We start from the raw sequence: 12,472 nt of genomic DNA, 5'->3' as shown, positions 1-12,472 counted from the left end.
TTGTAGGGCCGGGTGGCAGGTTTTGCTAAGAGGGGCCAGCTGTGGGCAGACGTCTACCAGACCCCCACTGCCTCCCGCCCCCCCCCCCCTCCTCCGCCAGGCCAGACGCAGAGGCCCTGGGGTCACTTGAGCTTTTATTCTGGGAGGGGGGGGTCCGTCTCTCTGGCTCACAGGTCCCCAGCGTGTCCGGCCGAGTGCTCCAGCGCCCGTCTCCTCCGCAGTTTCTCTTCCAGCTCGGCGGTCAAATCCGCCAGGCCTGGTGGGGGGGGGGGGGGACTTCAGCCGCATCAGGGGTCCCCAGCCCACGCTGTCCCCCCACCCCACCCGCAGAATCTGCGGGGCCCCGTGAAAAATGAAAATCCATTCAAAAGCCTTGAGGGGTTTCAAGACCGCACAGCGTTAAGCCAAGCGTGGGGCCCTTCGGAGTGTGGGTCCCGCGTGACAGTACGGGTCACGGGCCACACGGACCCCCAAACGCCTCACCTGTCGTGGGGAAGAAAGCCTGCGCTGAGTTGCCCGCCAGTTTCTTGGCCAGGCCGCCGTTGAGGCCTTGGGGCTCTGGAGGAGGGGGCAGAGGAGGGACTGAGGCCGGCTCTCCACCGGACAAGGGAAGGGCTTGGGGGCGGGACCCCTACCTGGCTTGGGCGCAACGGGTGGCTTTGGCAGCTTTGGAGGCTTTGCCTGAGCCTTTGCCACCTTCTTGGGCTTCCGGATGACCGGCCAACTAGGGGAAGGCACTGTGTGGACAAAGGTGTGGCACGTCACGTCACGTCTACCTTTCAGCCTCCTCCCCTGTCCCTGTTTCCCCCCCGCCCCCACCTACCGTCCCCGTTCACGTAGGTGGCGGCTGGGGTGTGTGCGATGGGGATCACGTAGTTCTCATCCTCGTTCGGGAGTGGGGTGAGCTTGTTCGGGCTCGACACGGGTGTGACAGGCACGGGAGGCAGCTGCCTGGGGCCACCGGAGGGGGGTGCGGGACCTGGTGAGAAACGCAGTTGCCAGATTCACGCGTGTGACCCTGTGCATGCGTGGTTCTTACACACGCTCACCCAGGAGTCGGTGTCTGTGTCCCTGTGTCGCATAATCTGGCACACCGAGTGAATTTGCATAGTTGAATACAGGCAGAGGGTTTGTACGCGCACCTGAATGCGTGGATACGTGCCTGACACCGCGAGGGTGCTAGTATTTGTCTGTGTTAGCGTGTGCACCCACGTGCCTATACGTGTCCAAATTTGTGCTCGCCAGTGAGCATTCGTGTCCACACACGTGATTGTGGCTTAAGGTATGTGTATGTGTGCCACACGGGACGGTAATCGTGTGACACGAGTATTCGTGCATGTGCGGAGCCCTTGTCCGTGCACGTGTCTGCACGTGAGCTGCTTGTGCAGGTGGACGCAATTCGTGTTTGTGAGTGTTCACGTGTGTATGTGTGCACATTCGTGCCCACTGTGCACAAGGGGCCCCCCAGCGTCTGCTCAGCCCAGAGGCCTTCCTAGCATCTTCTTCCCGCCTTGTAAACGGTATCCCCCCCCACCCCTTTCTCAATAGCCACCCCGGTTCCCATCTCTGGGTAGATGTCGCTCCAGGTGAGCCCTCCGTCCCCTCCATTGCCCATCTCAACCTACTGAAATCCTTTGAGGCCTTAAGCAAACACCGCCTCCTCCAGGAAGCCTCCCCCCTTTCTCTCCCCAACTCTAGGCACCGCTGTCTTCAGCCCCAGGTTCAACCCCACAGGGCTGGAAGTGTGTCCAGCTCTGTCCCCCCCTCCACAACCCGGAGGGCAGGGTCTGGGTAACTTCTGGGTCCTTGTAACTCTGGGTCCAAGACTGGACACGGGCGGCGCCATGTGGGTCCCAGGTCTCTCTGCACTATGGCCCAGCGGTGGCTGCAGGGCGGGGGCATCACCTGGGCCTCGGGGCGCGGGGGCCTCGCGTGCCACCCACACACTCTCGCCGTTCTCGTTATCCGCCTCCATGTAGCCTGGAACAGAGAGTGGTCCTAGAGGAGGCGCGGCGGCTGGGGGTTGATCCAGGGGTGCCCCGTGGGGGCAGGGGAGGGAGAGGCACGTACTGGGTTCCCGGAGTTCCCTGAGGCCGCACTCACCTAGCACCTTCTCATAGTCCTCGTCTGGCAGGAAGGGCACCAGCGATTTCTTGGTGCGTGTCACGAAATAGTTGACCACTGCGTCGAGTGAGTCGCACGAGAACTGGAGGCGGGTAGAGGTCGCAGTCAGGGCTGCTGGGGAAGGGGCGCAGACCCCCCCCGCGTTTTCCAGTACCCCAGCCCAACGCTCACCGGCTCCTCCACGTCGATCACATACGTGGGGCCCTCGTGCTTCACCTTGTAGTGCCGGACCACAGACGACCTGCCCAGGAAGTGGTGAGTGAGGGGGCTGGCGCAGGCCCAGGAGGAACCCGCCCCTCGTCCTGGCTCCGCCCCCACGGAGGGGCTAACCTGGTCCTCCGCACAGTGACCGTGCCCGGACCTGGCGTGACTCTCCCGGGAGAATCAGGCCCTCTACTGACTGCACACCCCCGCCCCCCAGGAAGACCCCGCCGCTGTCTTGGCACTGCACCTAAGGAGGGCCACGCCCTGATGGGCCCCGCCCCTCCTCTGGCCCCGCCCCGTGGATTCTAACTCCGCCTTCGATGTGGAGGGCCACGCCCCGATGGCTCCACCCCGGGAGGCCCCGCCCCTCCTCTGGCCCCGCCCCGTGGGTTCTAACTCCGCCTTCGATGTGGCCCTACCCTTCACCTGGCTATCCCAAAGAAGGATTTAGGGCCAGGCTCTGATCCGTCCCCAAAGTGGACCTCCAAAGCCTGATTCAACCACCCTGGTTCAAGGGGAAGACCGGCCTATGACTCCACCCACAAGTCCTGACTCCGCCCAAAGGGCTGGTCACCACCCATGGATTTGATTTCTTCCTTGCTCCGGAGGTCCAGACCCGGCCCCGATTCCGCCCCGAAGAGCCCATCCTCACCCAAAGGTCTGACCTCATCTATAGAGTCCCGCCCCCGCCTCAGGATCTAACCGCTCCCCCGCAAGGGGTCCTCCGTCCGGCTCTTGGCTCCGCCCCCAGACGTGGACCCCACCCCCATTCCGGGAGGGGCCGGCCTCGGGATCCCACGCCCCCCAGAACTCTGGCCCCGCCCCCCGGAGACCGCGTTCCTCCGCCCATCCCGGCGCCGCGCATGCGCACCCATTGAGCGTCTGGCGGGTGGTGACCGACACGCCGCCCGTTCCGTCCCCGCTGGGCCGCAGCAGCAGGTTTCCGCACTCGGGGTAGCGCTCCAGGAGCAGCTGCGCCTCCAGCCGGCTCACCTTCAGGAAGCAGCTGGGGCGGACGCGTCCCTCACTCCGCGCAGGCCCCGCCCCTGGGGCGCGGCCACACCCTCCCGCGGAGCCCCGCCCCCGGCACGTGGACCTTGCCCCGGAAGACGGGATTCCCCGCAGACCCCGCCGGCCGCCCCTCGGGTCCCGCGCCTCCGCCCGCCGCGGTCCCGGGGCTGCGCGGCCCGGCGGGGCACTCACGAGGGCACCTCGAGCGCGCGGCGCGCCTCCTCTTTGGCCAGGGCCTCGGCCATCATGTACAGGTGTCCGGGCAGCAGGGTCAGGTTGGACGGGATGCGGAGCTGAGGGGAGATGAGGCACCCGAGGGCGCCTGGACGTCAGGGCACGGGCGGCTGGTGCCCGCGTCACCGAGGGGACACCCTGAGGTCGGGGTGCGGGCCCAGGCAGCCAGGATGGGAACCCGGGCCTGGGGGCTCCAGAGCGACGCTGCGCCTCCTCAGGGCAGGGGTGAAGAGACTTCAGGGAGGGGAAGGACAGATTAGATGCTCGAATGTAGGCTCTCAAAACTCTACAGGCTGCGGGGCCAGACAGGGGACAAAGGACTAAAGCAGAGATCAGGAATGTTGACAAAAACTCCTGGCTCTTAAATAGTGGCAGATCACTTTCACAGTTTTAACACTGTTGGCAAAAACAGAAGCCGTTTGCGGGCTGCGTTGGGCTCAGAGGCCGCCAGCGTGAGACCCGTGTAGGAGACTCTGGGGGCCTGGTTGAGGACTGTGACGTCGAAGGAGAAAAGAGGGGTCCCCGAGGAGGCACCCAGTCTTACCTCTACCACCGTCAGGATGAAGCCTTTCCACATCTCCCGAGACTCCAGGCTCTCTACCTGCGGAGGGACAGAAAAAGAGCCCATGGCAATGAGCCTCGGTCAATTCATCTGTGAAATGGGAACGAGGAATAATAGCCACTGTTTTCCAAGGGTTCTTTTGAAGATTAAACGAGTTGGGACCCGGGTTACTTCAGGATGTCTGGACATACGTCCTCAGGAAAGTGGGATAAATTCTTTAATATTACTACGTCAAGTTTGAAAACAATACAAATCAGATCCTGTATCTCCAATGCTCTAAACCCTCCCCGGGCTCCCGTCTGCTTTGGGGTAAAAGCCAAGTCCTCCCTAGGGCCCACAAAGCCCTGCACCCCACGCCCTGTCCCCTCCCTGCCCTCCTCCCTCCGTCTCTCCCCCTCCCTCCCTCTGCCCAGCAGCCTCCTGCTCCTCCCCCCTCCCCCCTCCTCTTCTTCCTCTTCTTCCTCCCCGCTCTTCAGACACACAAGAGCCTTTGCACAGGTATCTACGTGCCGGTTCCCTCACCTGCGGGTCTCGGTGAGGCTTTCCCCGGTCACCCTGTTTAACATGGTAACCCTGAGCGCGCCCTGTCCTTTCCCTAGCACTGTTTCCAAGCGTCTCCTGCCGTCTGCCCCTCCAGATATGTTTTACGCATTTGTATTGTGTACTGTGTGCCTCCCCGCTCCACTGCAAACTCCACAACGGTGACGAGTTTTAACTGTCCTGTTCACTGCAACCAGGAGAATGTCTGGCACACGGGAGGCGCTCGATAACCTTAGCTGCAAGGTTGAACGATGGCGGGGGCGGGGGGTTCCATCCTTGTGGCTCGCGTGCTGTTCTGGCTCCTCTCTATGTACTGTCCCATTTTGCAGGTGAAGAACCCAAGGCCTAGAGAAGTCAAGTGACTCGGCCAGTGTCACCCAACCCAGCGGTAGCCTCCGTGCGACTCCATGCTAGTGTGTGTTAGTGGTAAGTGTGACAAGGAGGGAGGGGCCTACCTTGAACTTGATCTCCTGGTTCCGGAGGACCAGGCTGAAATGGATGCCTGGGTCTTGGGAGCTTCCCCAGGGTGGGTCATCTGTGAGCTTCACAAGTGCCGTTAGGTCTAACTTCTCCACGTGCTGGGGATCCGGAAGCAGGGGTCTGAGCGCCAGGCTTGTGGCTCCCCAGGCCCTCTGGCTTGGCCGAAACACCCGCCCTCTATGCTTGGTCCCTGTGGTCAAAGGAGGGGGGCGGGGAGGGGGGGGGGCGACCAGCTCATTCCCCTCCTTACCTGGGAGTCCCGATTGCTATTATAGAAATAGAGAGTGCAACCCTTGAGGCCTGCCCAGAATTTCTTGTAATCCTGGGGACCAAAGGTAGAGAAAGAGAAGGAGGTGAGAAGGGAAATCCGGGTACCTCCATGGCACCCACTCCTGCCTCAGGACCTTTGCACTGGCCATTTCCTCTGCCTGGAGACTCTTTCCCCAGATCATCACGGTTTCCTTCATCACCTGCTTTGGGTCTTTGAACGAACGTTGCCTTCTCTGGGAGGCCCTCCCCATCCATGGCCCAACTTATGGGGATCTGTTGTTCTTTGAGAAAGGACCAAAGAATCCTCCTTGATGGAATGGGGAATGCAGAGCAGCGCCCCGCCTCCGCCCCGCCCCTGGCCAGTGTACAGAGGTAGGAGATCCAGGAGTAAGTTGAACTAACCGTCCACCCACCCACCCACCCACCCATCTATGTACCCATTTTCACACACATACACCCCCTTCTCCTTGTCCACCCCGTAAATATTTATTGGGATCTCCTGTGGGCCTGAGTCTGCGGTCTCAGAATTTCACAAGGTTCTGGACTCTAGAAGTTATTGCCGATTCAGGATTTGCCCCCAGGATTCTGAATTACAAATGTCCTAACTCTCTGGTGGTCCAAGGGGGCTGATGCAGCCCAGATGGTAAGAGAATGGGTTTGTTTTGTTTTTTTCCAGCAAATATTCCCTGAACATCTACTCTGCACCCAGTTCTGTTGAAGAGGCAAAATACTACCTGGGACATGGCTTCTGTTTCTAAATAGGTTGTCTTCCAGAAGAATATAGAAAGCATAGATACTCGGGCACCTGGGGGGCTCAGTTGGTTGAGCGTCCAACCTCAGCTCAGGTCACGATCTCACAGTTCGTGGGTTCGAGCCCCGCGTCGGGCTCTGCGCTGACAGCTCCTCGGAGTCTGGAGCCTGCTTCCGATTCTGTGCCTCCCTCCTCTCTCTCTCTGCCCCTCCCCCACTCACACACTGTCTGTCTCTCAAAAATATATAAACGTTTAAAAACTAAAAAAAAAGCATAGATACTAAATCTTCCAGGGAAGAGTAATCAGTACCCCGAAAGGGACAAACCCTAGGCCTTGAGATCTGGAGAAAGGCCCTCCAACTGGGAAATCCGGGAAGACTTCCGGGAGGAGGGGGTACTTTCATTAGTCCGTAATGATAATGAGGATAGTTTTCATATTGATGCCCAGTAGCCATCATCAGTCCATCTGTCCATCTGTCCATCTGCCTGCCCATCCATCTGTTCATCCACTTATCTACCCACCCACCCATCCGTCTCTATGTCTGTCCAACCATCGACATATCCATCCATCCACCTACCCATCTGTCCGTAGATACATTTAACTGACAATTTACTGAGGACTTACCATGTGCTCGGCCCTGGGAGCAGAGCAGTAAGTGATTAAACTCAGCAGGTCAGACCTGCTTTGTCGTGTACCCACTATACGCCATTGCACAAGGTATTTAAGCTCTCCGTGCCTCAGTTTCCCCACCCATGAAATGGCGATAAAGAGGAACCTACCGCAGAGGCCGCTGAAAGAATTGGGTGAGTTAATACCAGTGAACAGTGCTTGCAGAGTCAGGACCCCAGACCCCTTCTCCAGTAACCATGGTTACGGCCCTACTATACCCATTGTGTAATAGAGAAAACCGAGGCACAACGATGGAGAGTCCCTTGCACAAGGCCTGGGAGTCAGGAAGACATGGGGACCCCTGTGGCCTAGATGGTGTGTAGGCCTGAGGGGGGCGGTGGGGGGTGGGCACTTGGAGGCACAAGGAAAGGAGGAGGGGACCGCAATCTGCAGTGGCGGTGGGGGTGGCCAGGGAACTCAGTGGGTGGGTGTTTGGGTTGTAGCAGAAGATGAGACAAGTGTGGGGGGTGGGGCGCCTCAGGGAAGGAGGGACTGGGCTTGCATCCGTCTGGTCCTGCCAGATGCGGCCCCCTCAGCTACCTCTCCTGGCCTTGACCCCCCCACCCCCGCAGCTGAGGCTCAAGGTTAGTGTGGGGCTGGGACCTGGGAGCCAGAAGGTTTTCCACTTCCTGGGGGAAGTCCCTGATCTGTTTGTATCCAAGAGAAAGAGAAGAGAGACCAAGAGGGAGACAGAGGGAGGCAGACAGGCAGGGAGAGACACAGAGAAAGAGATAAACCAGAGTCAGAGACAGGCAGAGGGTGGGCAGAACCTTTTCCAGCACCCCCAGCAGGCGCCCGGCCCCAGCCACTACCCTCCCCGCCCCCTCGGCCAGATGTGAAGATCCAGGCTCAGAGAGGTGAGTGCAGCCACCTAGGAGCCCAGCAGTGCCTTACCCGGTCACAGGGTCCCTTCTTCTCCAGAAAGTTCTCGTAGTAGTGTGAAGGTAGAGCGCCTTTGGGTTTGGGGACCCGGGGTGGGCTTAGGGCTGAGGCCATGGTGGCCCGGGTCTTTGGCCTTGGCCTCTCCCCGGGGTGGGTGCCCCAGCTGGGCCAGGAAGCAGAGAAACCGGTTCCAGGGGAATTTTCTCTTCTGTCAGCTCCCCAGCTCCCTCCCCTGCCAGGTGCTGGGCGGGTGCTGGGCCAGGCAGGTCCTAGGGAAATCCCAGCCTCTCTGGTCTCCCCAAGAAGTCTGGGAGGCCCGCTGGAGTTGGGGAGGAGGGAGCCACTGGGAGGCTCTCAGTGCTGAGCAGGGACTGGGCAGAGGGCGCACCGGGAGGAGGGACCTGCCTAAGCAAAGGTCTGGATGTGAGAAAGGGAGGAGCCTGGTGCCCGCGTGGCAGTGCGTGTGTCCAGAGAGGACACAACAGGGACATCGCATGAAGGTCTGCGTGCCCCTTACGCTGCCTGCCTGCTATACCAATCTTCCCTAAATCTACAAAAAAAAAAAAAAAAAAAAAAAAATCTTGCTGGGATTTTGATAGGAATCGCACCTGTGTGTCACTGGGAGCAGACAGGAGATGTCAACTCTGACAAGAGTCAACTGAGCCACCAACTGCTGAGCCACCCAGGCGTCTCCATTTTTTAAAAAAATTTATCTAAGGGGCGCCTTAATATCTATTAAGGGGCGCCTGGGTGGCTCAGTCTGTTAAGTGTCCGACTTCAGCTCAGGCATTGATCTCGCGGTCCGTGAGTTCGAGCCCCGCGTCGGGCTCTGTGCTGACGGCTCGGAGCCTGGAGCCTGCTTCCGATCCTGTGTCTCCCTCTCTCCTGCCCCTCCCCCCACACGCTCTGCCTCTGAAAAACGAATAAACCTTAAAAAAAATTTTTAAAGGTTTTATTTAAGGGGCTCTTGGCTGGTTCAGTGGGACGTGTACGAGAAGACTCTTGATCTTGGGGTCATGCGATTGAGCCCCACGTTGGGAGGTAGACTGTACTTAAAAAAGTGTATTTATGGGCGCCTGGGTGGCTCAGTCGGTTAACCTTTGGACTTAGGCTCAGGTCAGGATCTCACAGCTCCTGAGTTCCAGCCCTGCGTCTGGCTCTCTGCTCTCAGCACAGAGCCCGCTTAGGATCGCTTAGGATCCTCTGTCTCCCCTCCCTCTTTGCCCCTGCCCCCCTCCCCCAAATAAACATTTTAAAAAATCTTTGAAGCTTTTATTTAAATTTCAGTAATGTTAGTTTCAGGTGTACAATATGGTTATTCAACACTGCCTTCCATACAACACCCAGTGCTCATCAGGGCAAGTGCACTCCTTCGTCCCCATCACCTATCTCACCCATCCCCACCCCCTCCTCTGGTAACCAGCTGTTTGTTCTCTGTAGTTAAGAGTCCCTTCCCTCCCCTCCCCTCCTCTCCTTTCCCCTTCATTCTTTTCTTCCTCTGTCCCTCTTCTTTCTTTTTTCTTTTGAGAGAGAGCATGTGTGAGCAGGGGAGGGGCAGAGAGGGGGAGAGAGAGAGAGAGAGAGACTATCCCATTGTCACCCTGGAGCCCGACTCCACCCGGGGCTCGAAGTCACACATCTCGAAATCATGAACTGAGCCAAAAATAAGACTCAGATGCTTAACCAACTGAACCACCCAGGCGCACCGAAGTCTGTTTCTTAAGGGGCGCCTGGGTGACTCTGTTGGTTGAAGTGTCCAACCTCGGCTCAGGTCATGATCTCAAGGTTCGTGAGTCTGAGCCCCGCACTGGGCTCTCTGCGGTCAGTGCCAAGTCCGCCTCAGATCATCTGTCCCCCTCTCCGCCTCTCCCCCGCTCACTCACTCTCTCAAAAATAAATAACATTAAAAAAAAAATTTTTTTTAAGGCATCCGTTTCTTGGTTTGCCTCTCTCTCAGCGTCATCCATGAGGGTTGGAAACAACTTCCAAATTCCCGGTACTGTTAATAATTTGCCCTCTTCCCATGAGCCACCAGAAGTATACAATGATAATGGAAATGTTTGGAATAGTACGAGAATTACCAAAACGAGACACAAAGTCAGCAAATGCTGTTGGAAAAGCGGTGCCGTTTGATGTGGGGTTTTCGCAAACCTTCAATTTGTTAAAAAAAAAAAAAAAGGCACTATTTGTGAAGCAGAATAAAGTGAAGCTCCTTAGAACGAGGTATTCCTGTTCGCATCTTGGCATTTTCTAGGAAGGCCATCCTATCATCTGCAAACAGGGCGAGTTTTATTTCTTCCTTTCCAATCGGTATGCCCCTCATTTCCTTTTCTTGCCTTATTGCACTGGCTGGAATTTCCAGGACTGCGTTGGATACGGGTGGCGAGCGTGAACCTCCTTGCCCTGTTCCCTCTGTTACGGGGAAAGCGTCTAGTCTTTCCGCATCGAGTACAATGTTAACTGCAAGTGAGTTGCTTTCCATCTGTTTCTAGTTTGCTGAGAGTTTTTACCATGCATGGGTGTTGAGTTTTGTCCAATGCCTTTTCTGTATCCGTTGAAATGATCTTGACGGAGACCTTTCTTCCTTAGTTTGCGCATTAGTTGCCTGTGGCTGCTCTGACAAATTACCTCAAGCGTGGAGGCTTAAAACGACACAAATGTATTTCGTGGATCTCACAGAACCGAAATCAAGGGGTTGCCAGAGATGCATTCTTTTCAGGAGGCTCAGAAGATGACTCGATTTCCCTGCCTTTTCCAGTTTCTAGAAGCTTCTTGGGTTCCTTGACTCATGGTCCCCTTTCTCCATCTCCAAAACCAGCAAATACAGGCAGAATCCTTACATCACATCACTCCGAATTTCTTCTGTTGTGACTACTGTCGTCTGCTTTTAAGGACCCCTGTGATGGCATCGCCCCCACCCAGCTAATCCAGGCTAATTTCTTTATTTTCAAGGCAGTTGATTAGAAATTTAAGTTCCATCTGCACCTTAAATCCCCTTTGCCATGTAATCTAACATATTTACAGGTCCTGAGGATTAGAATGTGAACATCTTTAGGGAACCGTTATTCCACGACCACAGCCTGTTAAATATGATGGCTAACATTGATTGATTGATTCTTGAATACTGAACCCGCTATGCATCCCTGGAGTAAACCCCACTCAGTCATGGTGTGTAATTCTTTTTATATATGGCCAAATTCTACTTCCTAGTATTTTGTTAGCGATTTTGTGTGTGCGTGCGTGCCTGTAATCATGAGGAATGTGAATTGGGGGGTGGGGGGGCGCGCGCCTGGGTGGCTCAGTCGCCTAAGTGTCTGACTCTTAATTTCAGCTCGCCCTGAGAAGGGATCTGCGCTGACAGTGTGGAGCCTGCTTGGGATTCTCTTTTCTCTCTCTCACTCTCTTCTCCTCCCCCGCTCACGCACGCACTCTCTCTCTCTCAAAAAAAAAAAATGAATTGGAAAATGTTCCCTCCTCTTCAAGCTTCTGGAAGACATTTTTTAAAAAGTGGTGTCAATTCTTTGAATCTTTGGTACAATTCTCCATGTGGGCACGGAGATTTATTTTTGAGGAGTCTTAAAATTACAAATTCAATTTCCTTAATCATTATAGGGCAGCCTGGACTTTATACACATAGCAAAAAATAGCCTTTGCAATCCACTCAAGAGCCGTGTGACTTGGCAATCTTTTCATCTGATGAACTAATAAAGTTAATAACAATGCCTGCCATAAAGGGATGCCATGGGGCACCTGGGTGGCTCAGTTAGTTGAGTGTCTGATTTCGACTGGGGTCATGCTCCCGGGGTCCTGGGATAGAGCCCTGCATCAGGCTCCACACTGGGTGTGGAACCTGCTTGGGATTCTGTCTCTCTCTGCCTCTCCTCGACTAGTGCTCACACTTGCTCTCTCCCTCAAAAATGAATATTTTTAAAAAATTAAATTTAGTTAAAAAGTTTTTCAAAAGGGGGCGCCATAAATGGTTAATAAGGTCACAGCAGTTTGTTTTAATTGTATTTATCAAAGGCAATGGGAGCCATAGAAGGATTTAGAGTAGGGGAGGGAGGTGGTCACAGTTGCATTTTGGTAAGATCCCTCTGGGGCCAGTGTGGAAGGTGGATGAGGTGGAGGCTGTGTATAGAGGTCTGAGGCTCAAGGTGCTGACCAGGGCCCAGCTGGGAGGAGGAGGTCCGGTCCAGGATTTGGGGAACAGAGTCAAAGGAACGTGGGCAAGGACATGGGGGACTAAACTGAGGTCAAGAGTCCAGGGCTGCTGGGGAATGCCCAGTTGGTGGCTGGACCTGCGGTGGGGGGTGTCTGTGTGGGGAAATTGCAGCAGGAGGCGTGGGCTTGACAAAAAAAGAGTATTAATTCCCATTTGTCCAGCTCTTAATTCTTGTGATGCCCCATTCGTTAACAACCTTGAGGGAGTCATCATGATCGTCCCCATGGTGAAACAGAGACGCGGAGCCACTTGGCCAAAGTCACAGGGCTGGGATGTGGTGGACCAGGATCTGGAGCCAGGTGCGTTGATTGCAGACCACCGTCCCATAACATTCCCCCCCCCCCCCCCCGCCCCCTCAACGTCCCGTCCCCGCTTCCAAACTGGGCGGAGTACACCGGTCCGGGGTTGAGCCGAGCCCGTAACTCCCAGCAGTTTCGGAAAGGCCCCACCCCCGGCTTGCAGCCCTGCCAGGGCCTGGGGACTCCTAGTCCTGGGAGGTGCCGCTGCGCCTCGGAGCAAAGG

The 12,472-nt window shown here is 56.4% G+C and overlaps 1 protein-coding gene and 1 long non-coding RNA gene across 4 annotated transcripts; one reads left to right on the top strand and one right to left on the bottom strand.

The window, feature by feature from the left end:
- Nucleotides 1–121: 121 nt before the first annotated feature.
- Nucleotides 122–8,117, bottom strand: STAP2 (signal transducing adaptor family member 2). 3 transcript variants are annotated; one of them, XM_027049205.2, is made up of 14 exons: nucleotides 7,741–8,117; nucleotides 5,626–5,706; nucleotides 5,406–5,477; nucleotides 5,131–5,253; nucleotides 4,118–4,174; nucleotides 3,532–3,632; nucleotides 3,200–3,334; nucleotides 2,296–2,365; nucleotides 2,104–2,206; nucleotides 1,906–1,980; nucleotides 824–979; nucleotides 636–737; nucleotides 484–558; nucleotides 122–256 (listed from the first exon to the last, which is right to left on the bottom strand). In XM_027049205.2, the coding sequence occupies exons 2-14, from the start codon at nucleotides 5,674–5,676 to the stop codon at nucleotides 168–170; spliced, it is 1,209 nt and encodes a 402-aa protein (XP_026905006.2). In that variant the 5' UTR covers nucleotides 5,677–5,706; nucleotides 7,741–8,117; the 3' UTR covers nucleotides 122–167. The 3 variants fall into 3 exon arrangements, with proteins under 3 accessions (XP_026905006.2, XP_026905005.2, XP_026905008.2); XM_027049204.2 differs by lacking the exon at nucleotides 5,626–5,706 and having other exon boundaries at nucleotides 7,741–8,116; XM_027049207.2 differs by lacking the exons at nucleotides 484–558; nucleotides 5,626–5,706 and having other exon boundaries at nucleotides 7,741–8,116.
- On the top strand, nucleotides 7,435–11,200 carry LOC106975496 (uncharacterized). Its single transcript, XR_001430321.3, has 4 exons — nucleotides 7,435–7,703; nucleotides 10,091–10,194; nucleotides 10,753–10,896; nucleotides 11,060–11,200. It is a non-coding gene; the product is annotated as an uncharacterized LOC106975496 (long non-coding RNA).
- The last annotated feature ends 1,272 nt before the right edge of the window (nucleotides 11,201–12,472 follow it).

This window comes from Acinonyx jubatus, chromosome A2 (genome assembly GCF_027475565.1).
Source record: "Acinonyx jubatus isolate Ajub_Pintada_27869175 chromosome A2, VMU_Ajub_asm_v1.0, whole genome shotgun sequence".
NCBI lineage: Eukaryota > Metazoa > Chordata > Mammalia > Carnivora > Felidae > Acinonyx > Acinonyx jubatus.
This window is presented reverse-complemented; position numbering and strand designations above follow the sequence as displayed.

Bases quoted from the DNA above. Each gene is read 5' to 3' on its own strand.
- STAP2 (XM_027049204.2), bottom strand. From the start codon at position 7,842: ATGGCCTCAGCCCTAAGCCCACCCCGGGTCCCCAAACCCAAAGGCGCT. The intron at 3,633-4,117 runs GTAAGACTGGGT...ATCTCCCCTCAG, and splicing joins TCATCCTGACGGTGGTAGAG to CTCCGCATCCCGTCCAACCT. The intron at 2,366-3,199 runs GTGCGCATGCGC...CTTCCTGGGCAG, and splicing joins ACCCGCCAGACGCTCAATGG to GTCGTCTGTGGTCCGGCACT.